This window comes from Cervus canadensis, chromosome 2 (genome assembly GCF_019320065.1).
Source record: "Cervus canadensis isolate Bull #8, Minnesota chromosome 2, ASM1932006v1, whole genome shotgun sequence".
In the NCBI taxonomy this organism is placed as follows: Eukaryota; Metazoa; Chordata; class Mammalia; order Artiodactyla; family Cervidae; genus Cervus; species Cervus canadensis.
The window spans coordinates 92,557,699-92,577,254 of NC_057387.1; the positions used below are offsets into that span (position 1 = coordinate 92,557,699).

General features: G+C 44.9%; 2 protein-coding genes across 3 annotated transcripts in view; both read left to right on the top strand.

The window, feature by feature from the left end:
• BEND5 (BEN domain containing 5) overlaps positions 1-9,419 on the top strand; it is a 48,741-nt gene extending 39,322 nt beyond the window's left edge. For both annotated transcript variants that reach the window (XM_043461384.1, XM_043461385.1), the window contains one exon: positions 8,879-9,419. In XM_043461384.1, coding sequence (XP_043317319.1) covers positions 8,879-9,036 — 158 coding nt within the window. In that variant the 3' untranslated portion in view covers positions 9,037-9,419. The remainder of the gene's footprint in view (positions 1-8,878) is intronic.
• AGBL4 (AGBL carboxypeptidase 4) overlaps positions 1-19,556 on the top strand; it is a 1,430,302-nt gene that overhangs the window by 1,215,581 nt on the left and 195,165 nt on the right. The window lies entirely within an intron of this gene.

Here is a 19,556-nt window from a genome sequence, read left to right on the forward strand (position 1 = left end):
AGGTGTGGGGCTGGGAAAGGAGGCTGCTGTGTAGAGCGCATGAAGGTCGAGGCTAGGGCACCAGCTCCTGGGGGTCCTAGCGTCGCGCCTGGAGTACTTAGTGAGATGAAGACCAGCCAAAGGGTGCTAGACTGAGCTTCTTTTCTGGGGGTTGGGAGGGTTTGGAGGGAAGGCAAAGAGGCGGACTCTCTGTCTCTAACCTGGACTGTCATTTTCCTTCCCTCCTGCCTTCCTTTCTCCTCTCTCTTTCCTCTTCCTTCTTTCTCTCTTCTGTCTCTCCCACCTGTTCTCCATCTGTTCACTAAGCTCTTATTCTTTACCAGACTCTACCATGTATGGAGGACTTAGAAAGGGCTAAGACAGTCTCCATCTGCAAGGAGCTCAGAGTCTCATGGGAAAGGTGAACACAGAAAAGCTAGTTATAGTACAGAGAATGCAAATTACAGAGACAGGAAAGTACACGGGAGCAGGGAAAATATAATAATTGCTAATTATTCTGAGCACCTACGATGTTTCAGGTCCTTGTTTTTTTATGATTCTATGTTAAACATTCTTTTACATATATTAACTCATTTAATCTTCATAACACATAACTCTCCCTTCTGTTGGCTGCTAATATTATCCCTGTTTTTGATGTGGAAACTAGACACAGTGATGTTAAGTAACTTGCCCGGATTACACAGTTTCAGGACTAGAGCCAGGAGTCCTAGCCAGGAGGGCTGGCTTCAGAAGCTGTACTCCTAACCTCTCTTCTCTTTAAGTGTCCAGCTGCAAGGTTTTGATGAAGAAAGTAAGACTCAACCAGTCAGCATGTGCATTTCGAACAGGCCTTGTGCCAGGTTGTAGAGCAGACAACAAATATGTCCACGAACAAATCAGATAATTTCAGGTATTGATGAAAGGCTGTGATGTATATCTGAGTGAGACAGTAGCCATGTTAGCTGTGGTGGGTGGAGAAGACCTATTCGAAGAGGTGGTTTCGAGCTGGGAACTGGATGTGGAGAAAGCAGTCCTGTGTGGTTCCGAGGGGGTGTGAAAGAGGCAGAATAAATAACAGGTTCAAAAGCCAGCATGCTCAAGGGGTGAAGAAGACCCAGGCAGCTGCAGAGTCATGAGTGCAGGGAGACTGAGGCCAGGGTGGTGGGCAAGGGATGGTCTTGGGCCTTGAAGACCGCGATGAGTGGCTTGATTTACTCTTCTTACAGGAGAAAGATAGTATGGAGTCTTCAGTGGGAGGGACTCAATGGGACGCCAGTGGGAGGCTGATGCAGTGGTGCCATAGACTGAGGTCAGGGCAGTGGGGACAGAGGGAAATGGTCAGTTGCAGGGTGTATTTTGGAGGTCCAGATGTCAAGACACAGAGAGATTAGGTGACCAACTAGAAGTCGTGGCTACCAGGTTTCAGAGCCTGGATTGAAACCCACCTGGCTGACTCTGATCTGGGGTTTGTTCTGGAGCTCAGCTGCCTCCCTGGATGGCTGATTCATGATTAATTGATTTAGGCAGAAACTTATTTTTAGACAAGCAGAGGTAACCTGTAGTCTGCCCACTGTCTGAAATGATGGAGGCTAATTTAGGGGGTCTCCCTGAGAAAGCGTCCTTCCTGGGGACACAGCCCCGCCTCCCCAAGGGGTGGCCAACCTCTGATTCTGTTCCACTCGTTGGAATGTGACTCAGCAGGTTCCCTATCACTGTCACGCCATGGTATAAAGTCATCTGCCATGTGTCTGCCTCGGACATTAGTGTGACTGTGTCAAACTCACCTATGTCCTCCTTGCCTTATACAGGACCTGACCCTCTGGTAGCTCAGTCAGTGAGGGCTGAACAAACACCATCCTGAGACCTGCAAGACATCCCCCGATTGACTGTTCACACGGTTTCTTGTGAACCAATTTCCCTCCATGTCCAGTGTCCTCAGCTGAACACTTACCTCTCAGATGGTTAAGAGGGCTGTTTGATAGCTTGGGTTACAGTTACGCTGGAGGTGTGAAAACAAATTGCCATTCTTTCCTGAGCTGCGCCATAGGGCTGGCCTGACTTCGTGATGGTCATATCATTGAAGTTCACGATCGCTCAGTGCTTTTCAACTTTCGGCCCCTCCCGACTGCTCCCAGTGAGAGCCAATGGAAAACAGATATTGGAAAGGAGTATCAAAAGCTTGGGGTTGGGCCCCAGCTCTGCTTTGCCTTAACTCTGAGCTGACCCCAGTTCTGTTCAATTTTGTTTCCCCAGGCCCCGAGCAGTGCTCATACCAGGTAGATGCTTGATGTGTCCACGTGTAACGGCAGGATCATAGCCCTTACCCCGGCTGCCCAGTGGACACAGAGACATTATTTATGTGCTTTGGACCCCAGGCAGATTGATGTTCTTTGTAGCTGATCTGGTCCCTAGTACTAAGGGACAATCTAGAAGAAAACACCTTAGCCATATGGCTTGGGGCCATTACAGACTTACTGTCTTCAGCCCCACAGGCCACGCCCTCCAAGTTTCCCTCACTCATCCAACTCAATTTTCCAAACCCTCTTTAAAGCTTCTCTATTTTTCCTATGAGAGTCCACACCTCTTTTTTCAAAAGATGACCTTGTCTCCTCCTTCACAGAGAAAAGAGAAAGAAATCCCACAGCTTAGATCCACCACATCTACAAACTTACCTGGACTCCCCAGTTTTATGCCTCATGTCCAAAAGAAGAGTTTCCTTGCCTTATTTGGGACTGGTCATTCTCTCTTTCTAAATTTCAGCCCACCTGCCTTCCTGAGTACATTATTCCTCCCACTTGGTTGGTTCCTTCCCCGTGCCATTTAAATATACTTTGGTCACTCATTTCTTAGAGAAGCAAGCAAAGCACTCCCCCAGGCCACCTCCACCACCCAGCTGCGGCCCTGTCTTCCTTTTCACATCCAGGTTTCCCGAAAGAGTTGCCTTGCCGACACTCACGGCCCACATGCACTAGCAATGTCTGGCTTCCGCTCCAGCCCTCTGCATGGTCTATCCTTGCCAAGCTTCCCTCCGGCTCCTCTTCACCCCTCCAGGGCAGGACTCCACCTCCTCCCCAGCGTGTGTGACTGCTCCTCCTTCACTGAGAAACCCATCCTGCCCGCTCAGGTCTCCTCCTGCCTGTGGCTTCTCATCCCCGTTGTGGGCTCCTTTCCCCTGCCCTCTCCTCCATCTCCAGCCCTCCTCCCTCTCCCTCCACAAAGCTAACCTCTGCTGCTCTCACTCCGCTTGGTTCCCATTGACCCCGGCGTGCACACGGCCCAGGGGTGAAATCCACATTCATCATCTTGGCCGCTGCCTGGTGATCTGCCTCCGGTGACCCCTCCGGCCTCGTCTCACACCACACTTCCCAGTTCCCACTGCTCTCTAACCTCTGATGTCCTCTCCCAGTTCATTCCTGTCCCCACTTCTTGCCGCACCCTTCCTCTGGTCTGCACACTCTGCCTCTGTGTCATTCAGAGAGGCCTTGACTTCCAAGTCCAAGTCCTTGACTTCCAACTGTCCAGGCTGATGAAGTAGCCTTGCCATCGCTCTTTTAACACATCACCCTCCCTAAAGTCTGCACTGCATTTCTTATTTATTTATTTGCTTGATGACTGACATTCTTCCCCACCCCCATGAAAACTTGAGCTCTATGAGATTCTTGCTCAGGGCCAGTATGTTATAAGTGCTTAATAATATTTGTTGAATCAGTGACTGATGGCAAATATATATTTGACCTCAGTTCACACTTTGAGGTTCCTGATCCTTACATTCAGGTGCCACTGGTCATCTCCTCCTGGATGTCTGCATTACACCTGCACATCTACACCCCTCACTGCTCTCCTCTTCTTTCACCCCAGAGCCTCTGACCTGTGTTCACCGTCATGATGAAGGACACACCACCACCTTCCCAGGACCCAGAGATGCCTCATTCCGCACTCCTTGTTCAGCTCACTCTCCATCAGTTCTACCCCTAGATACCTTTTAAACCATCTGCTTCTCTCCATACCCATTGCCGCTTTCTTTTCTCCCCTGGCTTACCCCAGCAGCTTCCAGACTCCTCTCTTTATATGTAATCAGAGTGATCATTCCAAAACCAAGTATGATCCTGTTACCACCACCCCGACACCTGGTGCCCATTATTAAAGGGTAAACTTCTTATATATGCTCAGTCTTTGAGACTCCATGGACTGTAGCCCATCAGGCTCCTCTGTGTTTGAAATTTTCTACGCAAGAATACTGAAGCAACTTGCCATTTCCTACTCAGGGGGTCTTCCCAACCCAGGGATCAAACTCACGTCTTCTGCTTTGGCAGGCAGATTCTTTACTATCAGAGTCACCTGAGAAGCTTCTTAACGTGTCATAAAAGCACCATAATCTGGCCCCTGGCCTGGAGCTCCAGCTTATTTTTTTAGCATGTTGCCCTTGAACTGTAAGTTCTTACTATAATGAGAGGCTGTGCTCCAACAAGCCTTGTCCTCTCTCACATTAGGGAGTTTGCAGATGCTATGTCTGGCACCAGAAGCATAGGTCAGACTGCCCACCTGACACCTGGGCTGCTCTGCCCACCCAGCTGTTGCTCACTGCCCAGGTGCGCTTAGGAGAAACTTCCTTCAGGAAGCCTTCCCTGACCTCTCAGGGTAGGGGGACGCTTCTGTTGTGTGTCCTAGGGCACCTTGCGCCTGCCTCTGTCCTCTTCTGTCTGTATCTTTGCCTCCTAGGTACCTGGTCAAATAACCCTTTAGAGCCCATAATACTTGCCATACCAGTGAATAAGAGGGAAATTGACTTACCCAAGGCCATACATCTGGTTCGATCAGAGCTGAGCTGAAGTGGGCTTTCAGGCTTCCCCAGGTCTCCAGGGGTTTCTTGTCTTACTGAAGTACAATGTCAATTTGTTTTTTGTTTTTTTTTGTTTTTGTTTTTTTTAAACTACAGCCCAGCAGGTTTGAAGTCTGTCTCCATTGCAGCATGCACTCACTGTTTTTAACCTAATTATTTGAGGTGGCATTTGACTGGTTCTTCCCATGCAGGCTGTCTTCTGGACTGAGATCGTTTATGTTTGTTTTGTATGACTTTACCACATTTACTCACATTGGACATGTCAAAATGACAAAAGCCTTGGTGCTCACAGGGTTGGTGAGGACTTTTTCTTCTGTTGGGTTTGAAAGTCATTCTTCACCAGGTAGCTGGGGAATGGGGTGAATGCTGACACCGCTTTAGAAAGGTGAAAGCAGGAGGGCTGGAGGGGCGTCTCGCTGTAATGACAAGCTCCAGAATGACAGTTAAACCCTTATTAAGGTCAAATGACCTTTTGCAGACTGTCTCAGTTTTCAAATGAGCCACAGCGTTGAGTTCTGGTTAATTTTTATAACTTTTTTAATAGGACACATTAACGCTGTTATAAACCTTGTTAATTAAGCAATAATCTCAAACGCTCCCTCGCAGAGGGAGACATTCCCGGCAACTGCAGGTGATTAATATCTGGAGCCTAACGAAAGCCTTTTAATCAACCTCGGGGGCCATTCAGTGCTCTTACCCCCAGGAAATGAGAGTGATTGGTATTCTGTGGAGGCCGCTCTGGAAATCTTCCTCCATCTGCCTGTTTCTCCTCCTGCTTCTTCTCAGGGCCAGCACACCCACTCCCCTGCCCCCTCCTCTCTCCTTTGCCTCTTCACCCACCCTGTTACCTTCCAGAGAACTAGAGCCCTGGAGCTGGAAGAATCTCCTTAGATGATCAGATTTGACCTGCTTTCAGACCGTGAGACTGAGACCCAGGGAGGTTCCCACTCGAGGTGGCCCAGCAACTAGGGTTAGAGCCAGATTCGAATCCCTGAACTTGGAGACACCCCTCATGTGATTCAGGTTCCAGCAACATCACTGCAGTTGTCTGCCTTACCCTGGCCCGGGGCTGGAGAGGGAACCCCCAGGGTTCTAGTTTGCAGGAGAGACAGCGTGGTCACAGTTTTATTGGATTGTGGTCAGGATTTGATAGGGAACAACCCAGATGAGTCTGGAGCACCAAGAGTGTAGGCAGAGTGGGGTCTCTGGCTCAACCTGGGAGATTCCAAGATGAATGAATCTAGAAGAATGAGTGGGATTTAGTCAGGTGAAGGACAAGGCCAGGGTAATTGGGGAGGAGATGAGCAAAGACTGATTTGTGGGCCAGCCGGGAGTGGGGTGGGACGTGGAGTCAGGAGAGGTAGGACTGGAGAGACAAGGCTACCTGCCTTCTCGTCTCAGTCACGGTAGAAAGGCCAGCACAAGACAAAGTGCAGGTTGGTCAGGAAGTAGTGAAGGTCAGCTGAAAGCTTTTAAAGCCTTCTCCACAGGGAGGAGACGTGCTTCAGAGAAAGAAGGCCTACAGCACACACACCCGCAGCCTGAATGCAGCAGGAGGCAGGCTGGCTGTGTGCCCAGGGAAGGGCTCAGAGCAGAGACCACGAGGGATCTTGCCCACACTTAACTGCTCTCCAGGCTTCGGTCTTGTCTCCTGTGGGTGGAGGAGTTAGCACAAGTTAGTCTCCGTGATTCCTGCCGGTGTTGACGCTCTGCACCACTGACAGGATTGCCCGCTCTGTGCTGGCCTGGTAGACGAGACTTCATGTGTGTGCAAGAGTGTGTGCCCAGTCCTGTCTGACTGTGACCCCATGGACGGGAGCCCACCACGCTCCTCTGTCCGTGGAATTTTCCAAGCAAGAATACAGAGTGGGTTGCCATCTCCTCCTCCAGGGAAGACTTTGTTCATCCTCCCTAGCAGTTCCTCGAGACTGGGTTGCCATTCCTATTTTATAGACAAGGAGGATCAGGTGCAACAAAGTTAAAAATCATTGCTCAGGACTATATACCCCAGTGGTTCATTCCCCACTCACAGCCGTAGTCCCCTTATGGGCAGAATTATCATGTCCCCTCAGGTTTCCTTAGAAAAACATTCATGCATCCATTTATTCATTTAGCAGGCATTTACTTACTCTTGCCCCTGTGCCAAGCACTGTCCTAGACCCTGGGAGCAAACAGTGGCATATACATAAAATAACTGTGACAGCCCCATACAGGTAAGGGTTCCTTACAGTGTGACAAAATCTTGCAAATTGCAAAATGTTTGTATCACATCCTTCATGGCAGCCTTAAAAAAGATCACATGTGGTTTCTTATCCTTGTTTCATAGGTGAGGAATCTAGGGCAATGATTTGCCTCAGGTCCCCAGGCTAGGAAGTAGGCCACCGTCAGGCCTCAGTCAGATTCTGTCTGAGGCTCACTCTCTGCCTCACCTCAGCAAACGGCCGAGTCAGTGCAAGTGGCTGTCCTCAGTCTCATTAGTGATCACCTCCCTAAGGCACCACCTCACACCCACCAGGTGGGTCACAAAGTCCGACATGACTGAGTGTGCACAGACACAGACACACACACACACACAGAGCCCATGTGACCCCATGGGCTGTAGCCCACCAGGCTCCTCTATTCATAGAATTTTCCAGGGAAGAATACTGGTGTGGGTTGCCATTTCCTAGTCCAGGGGGACTTCCCAGTTCACGGATGGAACCCATGTCTCTTATGTCAGCAGGTTGATTCTTTACCAGCTGAGCTGCTGAGCCACCAGGAAGCCTTCAGAATTCGGTGTGCATGCACTCTAACGCCAGGCAGGTCCGGCCAAGGCCCGTACTGGGCATTTCCTGTCCATCTGCCCCAGGACACACGGCCTGAGTGCCTGTAATTGCAGAACATAGCAAACAATCCAAGTATTCACTGACAGTAAAGTGGTTCAGTCAGTGGTAGGTTAGTCGGATGATAGAACACTACTCATCAGTGAAAATAAATGACCTGCAGCTATACTTACACTTCAGCATGGGTAACTCTCAACATTGAGTGAAAAGAAAGAAAGTCAGATGGATATACAGAGTAGGGAGACACTTGTAAAAAGTTCAAAACAGGGGAAGAGTAGACAATGTGTTATTTAAAGATGTGTCAGTCAGTCAGTTCAGTCACTCAGTCGTGTCCAACTCTTTTCGACCCCATGGACTGCAGCACGCTAGGCTTCCCTGTCCATCACCAACTCCCAGAGCTTGCTCAGACTCATGTCCATCAAGTTGGTGATGCCGTCCAACCATCTCATCCTCTGTCGTCCCCTTCTCCTCCTGACTTCAATCTTTCTCAGCAACAGGGTTTTTTTCAATGAGTCAGTTCTTCGCATCCGGTGGCCAAAGTGTTGGAGTTTCAGCTTCAGCATTAGTCCTTCCAATGAATATTCAGGACTGATTTCCTTTAGGATGGACTTGTTTGATCTCCTTGCAGTTCAAGGGACTCTCAAGAGTCTTCTCCAACACTACAGTTCAAAAGCATCAATTCTTCTGTGTTCAGCTTTCTTTATAGTCCAACTCTCACATCCACACATGGCTACTGGAGAAACCATAGCTTTGACTAGACGGACCTTGGTCGGCAAAGTAATGTCTCTGCTTTTTAATATGCTGTCTAAGTTTGTCATAGCTTTTCTTCCAAGGAGCAAGTGTCTTTTAATTTCATGGCTGCAATCACCATCTGCATAAAGATGTGTGCGTATGTGTTAACATGAAAAGAAAAAGAAATTCAGGAGAGCAGTTACCTCCGGTGAGGACGAGGAGAGGGTAGGATGGGGGAGGAGTGTCTTGGAGCTTCAGAGGGACCCCATTAAGCAGGGAGTGGTCACATGGGCATTGTATCTTTATTTTTAAAGTGTAAATTTACAGTGTAGATCTCTTTTCTCAGTACATTTTGTGTTGAAAATTTTAAAAGGCAACCTTGCCAGCTATGTGAATTGGCACTTTGGAAGTATGTCAGGAGGCACATTTTCCTTTCTCTCCCGTAAAGATATGTACTTGAATGCACCATTAATCCTTGGCCTTCTTGTTTCTTTTCCCTGTCTAGAGTGTTTGTACGACAGAATAGCACAAGAAACTGTGGATGAAACTGAAATTGCACAGAGACTCTCCAAAGTCAACAAGTACATCTGTGAAAAAATCATGGATATCAATAAATCCTGTAAAAATGAAGAACGAAGGGAAGCAAAATACAATTTGCAATAAACTTTGGATTTTTCATAAAGCCTTCTCGTTTTCCTTGCTTGGCGTGTGATTTGCGGGCGATGGTGTTGTCCAGATCAGACCCCACCATGCATGGTGGTGTGCGGGCCAGGAGCCAGGAGGGTTCTGGGGTCAGCCGGCCTGTTCTGAACTTGGACTTCTCACTCCAAAGACGGCAGATGGATTTGCTGAGATTCAGGCAGCAACCTGGCACCAGAGTTGTTCTGGGGATGGTGAAAATCCTGTCCTTTCGGAAGGGGATGAAGTGACTCTGAGTTGCCTATCACTCGGCCAAGAATTTGAGCTGATATTTTTACCATTCAAGGACTTCTATCTTTGTTCCTCTATTTTGTTCTATAATAAAGCTTCATTAATTCTTTGCTGTAGACAATCTTTATCCTCATTTATTTAAGGATGGATATTAAGTGTACAGTGGATGTGACCAGTGTCCTTTGAGGGGCAGAACATTCAGGCTGAAGGAAAGAAAATTCATAACGGATGTAACTGCTGTCTGCAGATCTGAAGGGCTGTCTTGAAGCAGATTACTTTCTCTTACCTCAGGGGACAGATCTAGGTCCAGTCACCTCTCCATCAATGTGATCTGAGACTCAACTTCCCTGATAATTTGAGTCAATCTGTAGAAGAGTGTGAGGGGATGGTAATGTTAGATGTGGTTCAGGGTTACTTTCAGGAAGTTGGAGGCAACATCACCTGGTGTTGATTCATTTATCCTATCTTGTATCTCAAGTGATCTTTCAAGTTGCATAATTTGTATCTCATTCAGTACCTGCGTCTCTAAAGTGCCTGGTGCGCAATCAATCAAACCACATTTGATCTTCCTGTTGATTTAGACTTCCTTTCTGTAATGCCTGTGCCTCTGAAGTCAGCATCGGCCTTCCCTGGTGGCTCAGCAGGTAAAAAATCCGCCTGCAATGTGGGAGACCTGGGTTCGATCCCTGGGTTGGGAGGATCCCCTGGAGAAGTGAACGGCTACCCACTCCACTATTTGGGCCTGGAGAGTTCTGTGGAATGTATATAGTCCATGGGGTTGCAAAGACTTGGACACAACTGAGCAATACACATGTGCACACACACATATATATACACATGCACACATATGTGTGTGAGTGTGTGTGTGTGTGTGTGTACTGCTCAATAAATATTGGCAATCATTTCTGGTTATTGACTTTTAAGCATTGGTTGGAAAACTTGGCATCTGGTTTCTCTAATGCTTTATCCACTAAACCATTAGATCATTGGTGGTCTATAAGCAAAAACTCAGGGTCATTAGGGTGAATAGTGGATGTGGCTACCTTTATGAGAAGTTTTATTTTAGTACATAAAATAATTATCTCTGATATGAAATATTATATGCTTGCTAATAGGTTGTATAAGTGTGAATTTCCATGTATGGTGTTTTCCCAGCTCTCCACAGACTAGCAATGTGATCTTGGACCATGCACTTAATTTCTCAAAGTCCAGTACAATGAGAAAAATAATGCATACCATGCAGGCTATGTGGATAATTAAATAATGACAACAACAATAACAGATACTTAATATGTGCCAGGACTTTTCTAAGTGTTTAGTATAAATTAATTGATTAAGTAAGCAGAGTTTGTGACACTTAGTAGAAATCAATAACTTCTTGTTATTAAGATGTGTTCATTTAAACAGCCGGGGCAGCTTGGGCATTAGCAGTGTGGAATGCGTGAGAGGCTGGGGAGAAGCATACATCATATTTGAGTTTATCCCCTTTCCTCCCTCAGCATGACAAACACTGAGAGGCTCCATGCATTTCCCTACACAGACTAACATGATATGATACCTGCTTAAAGGTACTTTTTAGATTGAGAGTGTGGCGAGAGTCATGGAAATACATGTTTAAAATACTGTGACATGGAAGTGCTTTAGGTAATGTACAGCTTATACATCAGGGACAGAACAGGGTTGTGAGGGACTGTGGGGTCTGAGTTCACGTCGTGACTTTACCACTTTTCAGAAGGTCACTTGACCCTTCTGGAGCTCGTTTATTCTAAAGTGGAGGTAACAATTCCTAACTCAGCACTGTTGTGGAAAGTAATCTGGGTACTATCTGGAAAAGGAGCAGGCTAATATCTGGTAAATGAGCCTCAAAGAGCCATGCAGATGTTATTGATTCTTAGCTTGTAAGGCAGAATAAAATCAGACATGGATGTGACAAGAAAGGACTTAAGGGCTGTTTCTGATGAGGAATCTGGATGAGTGGAGCAGGTGTTTTTATACCCTGGTTAGACTGAGACTTTTTGAGCACCTATTGTATACCTGATGCACTGTGACTCATATGAGGGCAAGGCCACTGTTCTTATATTCATACAAAAGAGGAAATGGGCTCAGAAAAGGTTAAATAACTTTTTGGCCAGGGTCTCAGACTTGTCAGCAGTGGAGCTGAGTCAGAATCCAGATCTGGGCAAAATCTGCCCTTTTACTTCCACTGAAAGCTGAGTGGAATATTATGATCTGGGCTGCGAATCTAGCCATATAATCTCAGAACATGTTTAGGAGAGTCCCAACATCAGTAACCAATCAATGGAAATTGGTCTCATTAATTTAAGCCATTTGTAGAGATGGGAATGCCAGTGCCATTCATGAGGATCTACAGTTTCATTACATTCAAGTACATACGCAAAGCTCAAGTTCATTTCGTGTAGCAGGGAGTTTCCCAAACTTGGCCAGTCTTAAGAATTTGCTGAGGAACTTAAAATACAGATTCATGGGCTTTGGTTTAGAAAGCTGGATTCAGTAGATCTGGGGTAGAACTGGAAATATGTATTTTAACACTACTGCCAACATCTGCCCCAGTGGCTCCGTGGTAAACCATCCACCTGCCAATGAAGGAGATACGGGTTCTATCCCTGGGTTGGGAACATTCCCTGGGTAGGAAATGACAACTCACCCCAGTATTCTTGCTTGGAAAATCCCATGGACAGAGGAGCCTAGCTGGCTACAGTCCAGGGGGTCGCAAAGAGTTGGATATGACTGAACATGCACACCACACACCAGGCCAGTTTTGAATAACACCAGTCTAGTAGACTCATTAGAAGTCCTACTTTAACAAAGGAGCAAGAATATTTCCTAAGTAAAAAGACATGCACCTTCTAAAGTGCCTGGCAATATTTGAAACTGAGAATAAATTTCCTCTTAAATAGCTGAGGATCTGCCCGCAAACTTTGTCCAAAGTTACGCTTGCATGCTCACCAAATGCTGTGGACATGATGCAGAAGGTGACTTTCAGTGTAGGCGTCAATGATTTCCCCTTGCTTTTGCACTTAAAGTCTTCTTTTTGCTTCCTGTGACAGGCCAGTGAGCGTGGAGGACAGAACAGTCAATCCTGAGTTGGCAGAGCCTGAATTGATGAGGTTTGGGCCCTGTCTTCAGGAGCCCCAGCCACAGGGTCTCTGTTGCCAGACCAAACAGAAAGGCGTGGCTTATTTTTACTTTCTAGATGAGGTAAATAACAGTATTAATGACTGTTCTGTGCCCATGGGTTTCTTAGATGCATTTCTAAATTCTGACTTTTTTTTGGAAATTATGAAAAAATGAAAACCACTTTACAGAAATCTTTGGGAAAATAGGAGAAACATTCCAAATTACACAGATGCAAGCATTGTGATGTGTTTCTTCTAGTCCTTCGTTCAAGAGCACAAATGTGTATTTTACATACCTGTGGTCATAGCTTATGATCAAGTTTATATCCTTCCCTTTCTATTTAACATATTTCCCTGCTGCTCCATGAAATGTATAGGCATCAGTTTGGACATCCACCCAGTGAATGGACAAGCTACAGCTGGGTAAACCACCTGGCCAGCTGTGGGGCCAACCCACAGAGCTGCCAATCCACAGAAGTCCTCTCTGCATCCTTGGGCCCAGTGCAGTGATGGAATGCGCTTGAGTTTAGAAGTTCAATGCATCTGAGGTCAGGTCCCAACTCTAACACCTGGTACCTCACTTGAGGCGAGTTCCTGCAGCTTTCTGAACACTGGCTTCATCTGTAAACCATAGAAAGTAGTATCTAGTTTGGGGGTTGTTAAGAGCACTGAGGATGTAATTAAGGTACCCCAACAAGAGTGGATGAATGGCCACCAGTGTTAATGTTGGTTTTCCTCTCCTCACACCCCTTCAGTCCTCACCTGTGTGTGTGCCTATCCTGTCTCTGACCTGCTCTGACCTCTTACACGGTGACCTTGGCTTTCAAACCTGCCTTTGGCCCTCCAGACATCCTGATCTCATCCCACAGTGCTCAGTACTCATGGGCTTTTTCCTGTGCTGGGCAACTAGGCTCACAGTTCACCTTCCAGCTTTATTTGCCCACCTCAGCTTCTACCCTGCCACTAGCCAGCCCATTCCCCTTCCTTGAATTTTTAGGTTGTTTATAAATAAAACATCTATGAAGATTTTTGTTTGCCTAGATTTCCCCTTTATATTTTCTGTCATTTTCTTAGGTTCATTTTACCTGGGTCAAAAGGAATAGCAAGTTCTATCATTCTTGATACATATAATGGGCATGACCATGTTTTAAATTATTTTGCCAACCTAACAGTGAAAATTGGTACCTCATTCTAATTCCTTTGGTTATTTCTGAGTCTGCACATCTCTCCAGAATTTGGTTTCTTGTTTATACAAACTGAAAGCTTAACTTGTAAGAATTTCCAGCAGAATTCATTTCATTTTCTGTATATAGTTTTCTCTGGATCAATGTGTTTGTTTACCTTGGGCATATTTTTACTTTTATATCTGCAAATAGACATATCAACAGATCTTTTCATCACTTCTATTGAAGGGATGAATCAGTTTCTGCCAAGCAGCTTCATAGGCTCATGGAACCTAAGGGTCAAAAGTGAACATCAAGGTCCTCCATCCAGATGTCCTCTTTACTGAAAGCAAATGCCTTTCCAGACTGTGCTGGAATTCCTCCAGGCATGAAGAATTCATCTTCCTACCAAACAGTCCATCCAATTATTGCCTTCACTAAGAAGTTTTTCTGTTTAGCCAAAAATCTACTTGACTGAAACTTCTAAGCCCACTCAAATTATCTCCTCTGAAGTCACACAGAATGCTTCTGCTCATAACCCTCTGCAGAGTTGAAGGAGGCAATCTTGTTTCTTTGTGGACTAATAAATAGCTCGAATTCCATTCTGCCATTCCCCACCTAGGGAAGGTTGCATGGGAAATAGTGATGACTCTGGGGATTTCTCTGGCAGTCCAGTGGTTAAGACTCTGTGCTGCCAATGCAGAAGATGTGGGTTCAATCCCTGGTCAGGGAACTAAGATCCCACATGCTGTGAAGTGTAGCCAAAAGATTTTTTAAAAAAGAAGAAGAATACCAGAAAAAAATGCAGGCATGGTAATCATTGTCAAAATAAAAGTGATGCCCGGAAATCAAAGAATTTAAAAAAAAAAAAAGAGTGAACACTCTGAATTTAGATAGCCCTGTGTTAAGATCTTGACTGCTACTTATGAGTATGTGATGTTGAAAAATTTCTCAATCTCCCTTAGCTTTAGTTTTCTCATATTAAAAATGAGACTATGATACCTGCCTTAGTTCAGTCAGTTCAGTCACTGAGTCATGTCTGACTCTGCGATCCCATGGACTGCAGCACGCCAGGCCTCCCTGTCCACCACCAACTCCCAGAGTTTACTCAAACTCATGTCCATTGAGTCCATGGCACCATCCAAATGCCTCATCCTCCGTCGTCCCCCTCTCCTCCTGTCTTCACTCTATCCCAGATCAGAGTCTTTTCCAGTGTGTCAGTTCTTCAAATCAGGTGGCCAAAGTGTTGGAGTTTTAGTTTCACCGTCAGTCCTTCCAATGAACACCCAGGACTGATCTCCTTTAGGATGGACTGGTTGGATCTCCTTGCAGTCCAAGGGACTCTCAAGAGTCTTCTCCAACACCACAGCTCAAAAGCATCAATTCTTCAGTGCTCAGCTTTCTTTACAGTCCAATTCTCACATCCACACATGACTACTGGAAAAACCATAGCTTTGACTAGATGAACCTTTGTTAGCAAAGTAATGTCTCTGCTTTTTAATATGCTGTCTAGATTGGTCATAGATTTTCTTCCAAGGGGCAAGCGTCCTTTAATTTCATGGCTGCAATCACCATCTGCAGTGATTTTGGAGCCCAAGAAAATAAAGTCTGTCACTGTTTCCATTGTTTCCCCATCTACCTGCCATGAAGTGATGGGACCAGATGCCATGATCTTAGTTTTCTGAATGTTGAGCTTTAAGCCAAATTTTCCCTCTCCTCTTTCACTTTCATCAAGAGGCTCTTTAGTTCTTCTTTGCTTTCTGCCATAAGGGTGAAGTTATCTGCCTATCTGAGGTTATTGATATTTCTCCCAGCAATCTTGATTCCAGCTTGTGCTTCATCCAGCCCGACATTTCGTATGATATACTCTGCATATAAGTTAAATAAACAAGGTGACAATATACAGCCTTGATGTATTCCTTTTCCAATTTGGAACCAGTCTGTTGTTCAATGACCAGTTCTGTTGCTTCCTGACCTGCATGCAGATTTCTCAAGAGGCAGGTCAGGTGGTCTGGCATTTCCATCTCTTGAAGAATTTTCCACAGTTTGTTGTGATCCACACAGTCAAACGCCTTGGCATAGTCAATAAAACAGAAGTAGATATTTTTTCTGGAACTCTCTTTCTTTTTCAATGATCCAGTGGATATTGGAAATTTGACCTTTGATTCCTCTGCCTTTTCTAAATCCAGTTTGAACATCTGGAAGTTCACAGTTCACATACTGTTGAAGTCTGGCTTGGAGAATTTTGGGCATTACTTTGCTAGCGTGTGAGATGAGTGCAGCTGTGCAGTAGTATGAACATTCTTTGGCATTGCCTTTCTTTGGGATTGGAATGAAAACTGACCTTTTCCAAGTCCTGTGGCCACTGCTGAGGTTTCCAAATTTGCTGACATATTGAGTGCAGCACATTCACAGCATCACCTTTTAGGATTTGAAATAGCTCAACTGGAATTCCATCACCTCCACTAGCTTTGTTTGTCGTGATGCGTCCTAAGGCCCACTTGACTTCACATTCCAGGATGTCTGGCTCTAGGTGAATGGTCTCACCATCGTGGTTATCTGGGTCATGAAGATCTTTTTTGTATAGTTCTGTGTATTCTTGCCACCTCTTCTTAATATCTTCTGCTTCTGTTAGGTCCATACCGTTTCTGTCCTTTATTGAGTCCATCTTTGCATGAAATGTTCCCTTGGTATCTGATTTTCTTGAAGAGATCTCCAGTCTTTCCCATTCTATTGTTTTCCTTGATTTCTTTGCATTGATCACTGAGGAAGGCTTTCTTATCTCTCCTTACTATTCTTTGGAACTCTGCATTCAAATGGGTATATATTTCCTTTTCTCCTTTGCCTTTGCTTCTCTTCTTTTCTCAGGTATTTGTAAGGCCTCCTCAGACAGCCATTTTGTCTTTTTGCATTTCTTTTTCTTGGGGATGGTCCCGATCCCTGCCTCCTGTACAGTGTCATGAACCTCTATCCATAGTTCTTCAGGCACTCTGTCTATCAGATCTAATCTCTTGAATCTACTTCTCACATCCACTGTATAATCGTAATTATTTGATTTAGGTCATACCTGGATGGTCTAGTGATTTTCCCTACTTTCTTCAATTTAAGTCTGAATTTGGCAATAAGGAGTTCACAGCCTGAGCCACAGTCAGCTCCCGGTCTTGTTTTTGCTGACTGTATACAGCTTCTCCATCTTTGATTGCAAAAAATATAATCAATCTGATTTCAGTATTGACCATCTGGTGATGTCCATATGTAGAGTCTTCTCTTGTGTTGTTGGAAGAGCGTGTTTGCTATGACCAGTGCGTTCTCTTGGGAAAACTCTGTTAGCCTTTGCCCTACTTCATTCTGTACTCCAAGACCAAATTTGCGTGTTACTCCAGGTATTTCTTGATTTCCTACTTTTGCATTCCAGTCCCCTATAATGAAAAGGACATCTTTTGGGGATGTTAGTTCTAGAAGGTCTTGTAGGTCTTCACAGAACCATTCAACTTCAGCTTCTTCAGCATTTTTGGTCAGAGCATAGACTCAGATTACTGTGATATTGAATGATAATGAATGGTTTGCCTTGGAAACAAACGAAGATCATTCTGTCGTTTTTGAGATTGCATCCAAGTACTGCATTTCGGACTCTTTTGTTGACTGTGATGGCTACTCCATTTCTTCTAAGGGATTCTTGCCCACAGTAGTAGATATAATGGTCATCTGAGTTAAATTCAACCATTCCAGTCCATTTTAGTTCACTGATTCCTAAAATGTCGAAGTTCACTCTTGCCATCTCCTGTTTGACCACTTCCAATTTGCCTTGATTCATGGACGTAACATTCCAGATTCCTATGCAATATTGTTCTTTACAGCATTGGGCTTTACTTCCACAACCAGTCACATCCACAACTGGGTGTTGTTTTTGCTTTGGCTTCATCTCTTTATTCTTTCTAGAGTTATTTCTTCGCTGATCTCCAATAGCATTTTGGGCCCCCACCAACCTGGGGAGTTCCTCTTTCAGTGTCCTATCTGTTTGCCTTTTTATACTGTTCATGGGATTTTCAAGGCAAGAATACTGAAGTGGTTTGCCATTCCCTTCCCAGTGCACCACATTTTGCCAGAACTCTCCACCATGACCCACCTGTCTTGGGTGGCCCCACACAGCATGGCTCATAGTTTCATTGAGTTAGACAAGACTGTATTCCATGATACCTGTCTCATGGGGTTGTAGGTAGAGCTATATAAGAAAATGTGAGTAATGCACCTAGGTACAGTATCTCTTAGTTCCCTAATCCTAAGAATTCGATCCATCCTGACTGCTCTCTTACAGATGTGCCACTAAACCTGGGATTCAGGACTAGATGCTCTGGAAAGGGTCTGACCAGTACTAACTAGGAGCCAGTTGTCATTTCTGGCTCCTGAATGGCATGTCTCTATTAGTGTGTCCTAACCTTGAATTAGCATCTTTAGTGATAGCCCCAGTCGCCTTATCTGTTGTTCAGTTGTTTCAGTAACAATCCTGGTAGTCAGTAACAATACCGTGCCAAACCTACAGTCCTCACCTCCCAGTTCTGGGCTGCAGTAAATGTGGTTCTTTTTGTTCCTTTTTTTTCTTCCCTTCTTCAGCTTAGCAGCTATGTATACCCTCCTCACCTCAATCATGTGTTCTTAAATATATTTCTGAAATGAAATACAGGATCTTGCATGCATCCCAGTTCCATTTCATCTTATTGGTTTTGGCCCAACATTCCAGCTGGTTGAGATCTTCTTTTCCATTTGTGTTTAAAATACAAAACAAAATTTAAGGAAAGCCAAAGCCAAAAAAGCAAATGCAGCCGTAATCCCCAAAACCTAGTCCAACTGCGCGTTCACTGCTAGGCGCCCCTTCCTGTCTGTCCAAGGAAGCACCTCTTTGCTCATGGCAGGCAGCCAGCCTCCCAGGATCCTGCCTTGTTCATTTAACATCATATGGCAGACATTTCCCCTTCTGCTGCCTGGTGTGTGTAGCTACCATTTTAATACCCTTCCAGCCACTGGGCTACATTTACCTCCTTATCTCTTCACTGTACATTTTGTTGTCTCTCGTTTCTTACTACTAGAGATGATGTTGTCATGATCATTTATAGTTGTTTGTTTCTTAAATTTCCAGGAGTGAGCTAATTAGGTTAAAGGGCAAGAACCTTTTCACAGTCTTTTCTATGTTGTTGTTATATCTACATTTGTTATATTGCTCTCCGAAAGATTAAGCCACATCTCAAGCAAGGTGGACATGCATGTGCCAATTTCTCACAACTTCACCACTGCTTGGAATTTTTAAAGAAGTTTGGGAAATTTGCTTCCTGTACAGAAGTACTTATCAACTTCTTCCTATGTGAATTGTCAATACATATGTTGGTGTGTTTGAGATTCTTAAGGAATTTCATTTTATGCTTTATTCTTCCTCTCAGTTTTATAGTATATAAATATGATCTTTTGTATCTTTACCAAGTTATCAATAATAATGTTTAGGTCAATGAAAAGAAAAGAACCATGTGGTCCTCCACTAAAGACCCCACTTTTCCTCACTGATTACCTTCTCTGAGCTGGATTATTCTCATAACTAGGGCTCTTCTACCTACATGTAATCAGGGAAGACATCTGAGATGTAACAGTTGAGTTTATACCATAAAGATGAGAATGGCTGTGAGGAAATGATTTGTCTGTCAGTACATCTCTTGCTTCATTCATCTTAAACATGTTGAGTATCTAGTCTTTGCCCAGCACTCCAAGACGTATTGCTGATTGGATCCAACCAGGAAGTCACATCTCAACTGTGGCTCCAAACCCTTTCCACCATCCCAGAATGCACTCTTTTGGCTATATGTGATCTGGTACCCAAGGATCTGGTCATGTTTCCATTTCTTTAGCTAATTGGGAGAGAGATTCAATATTCTAACCTCACCAACATCTGTATCCAGAAGCTCCCTCA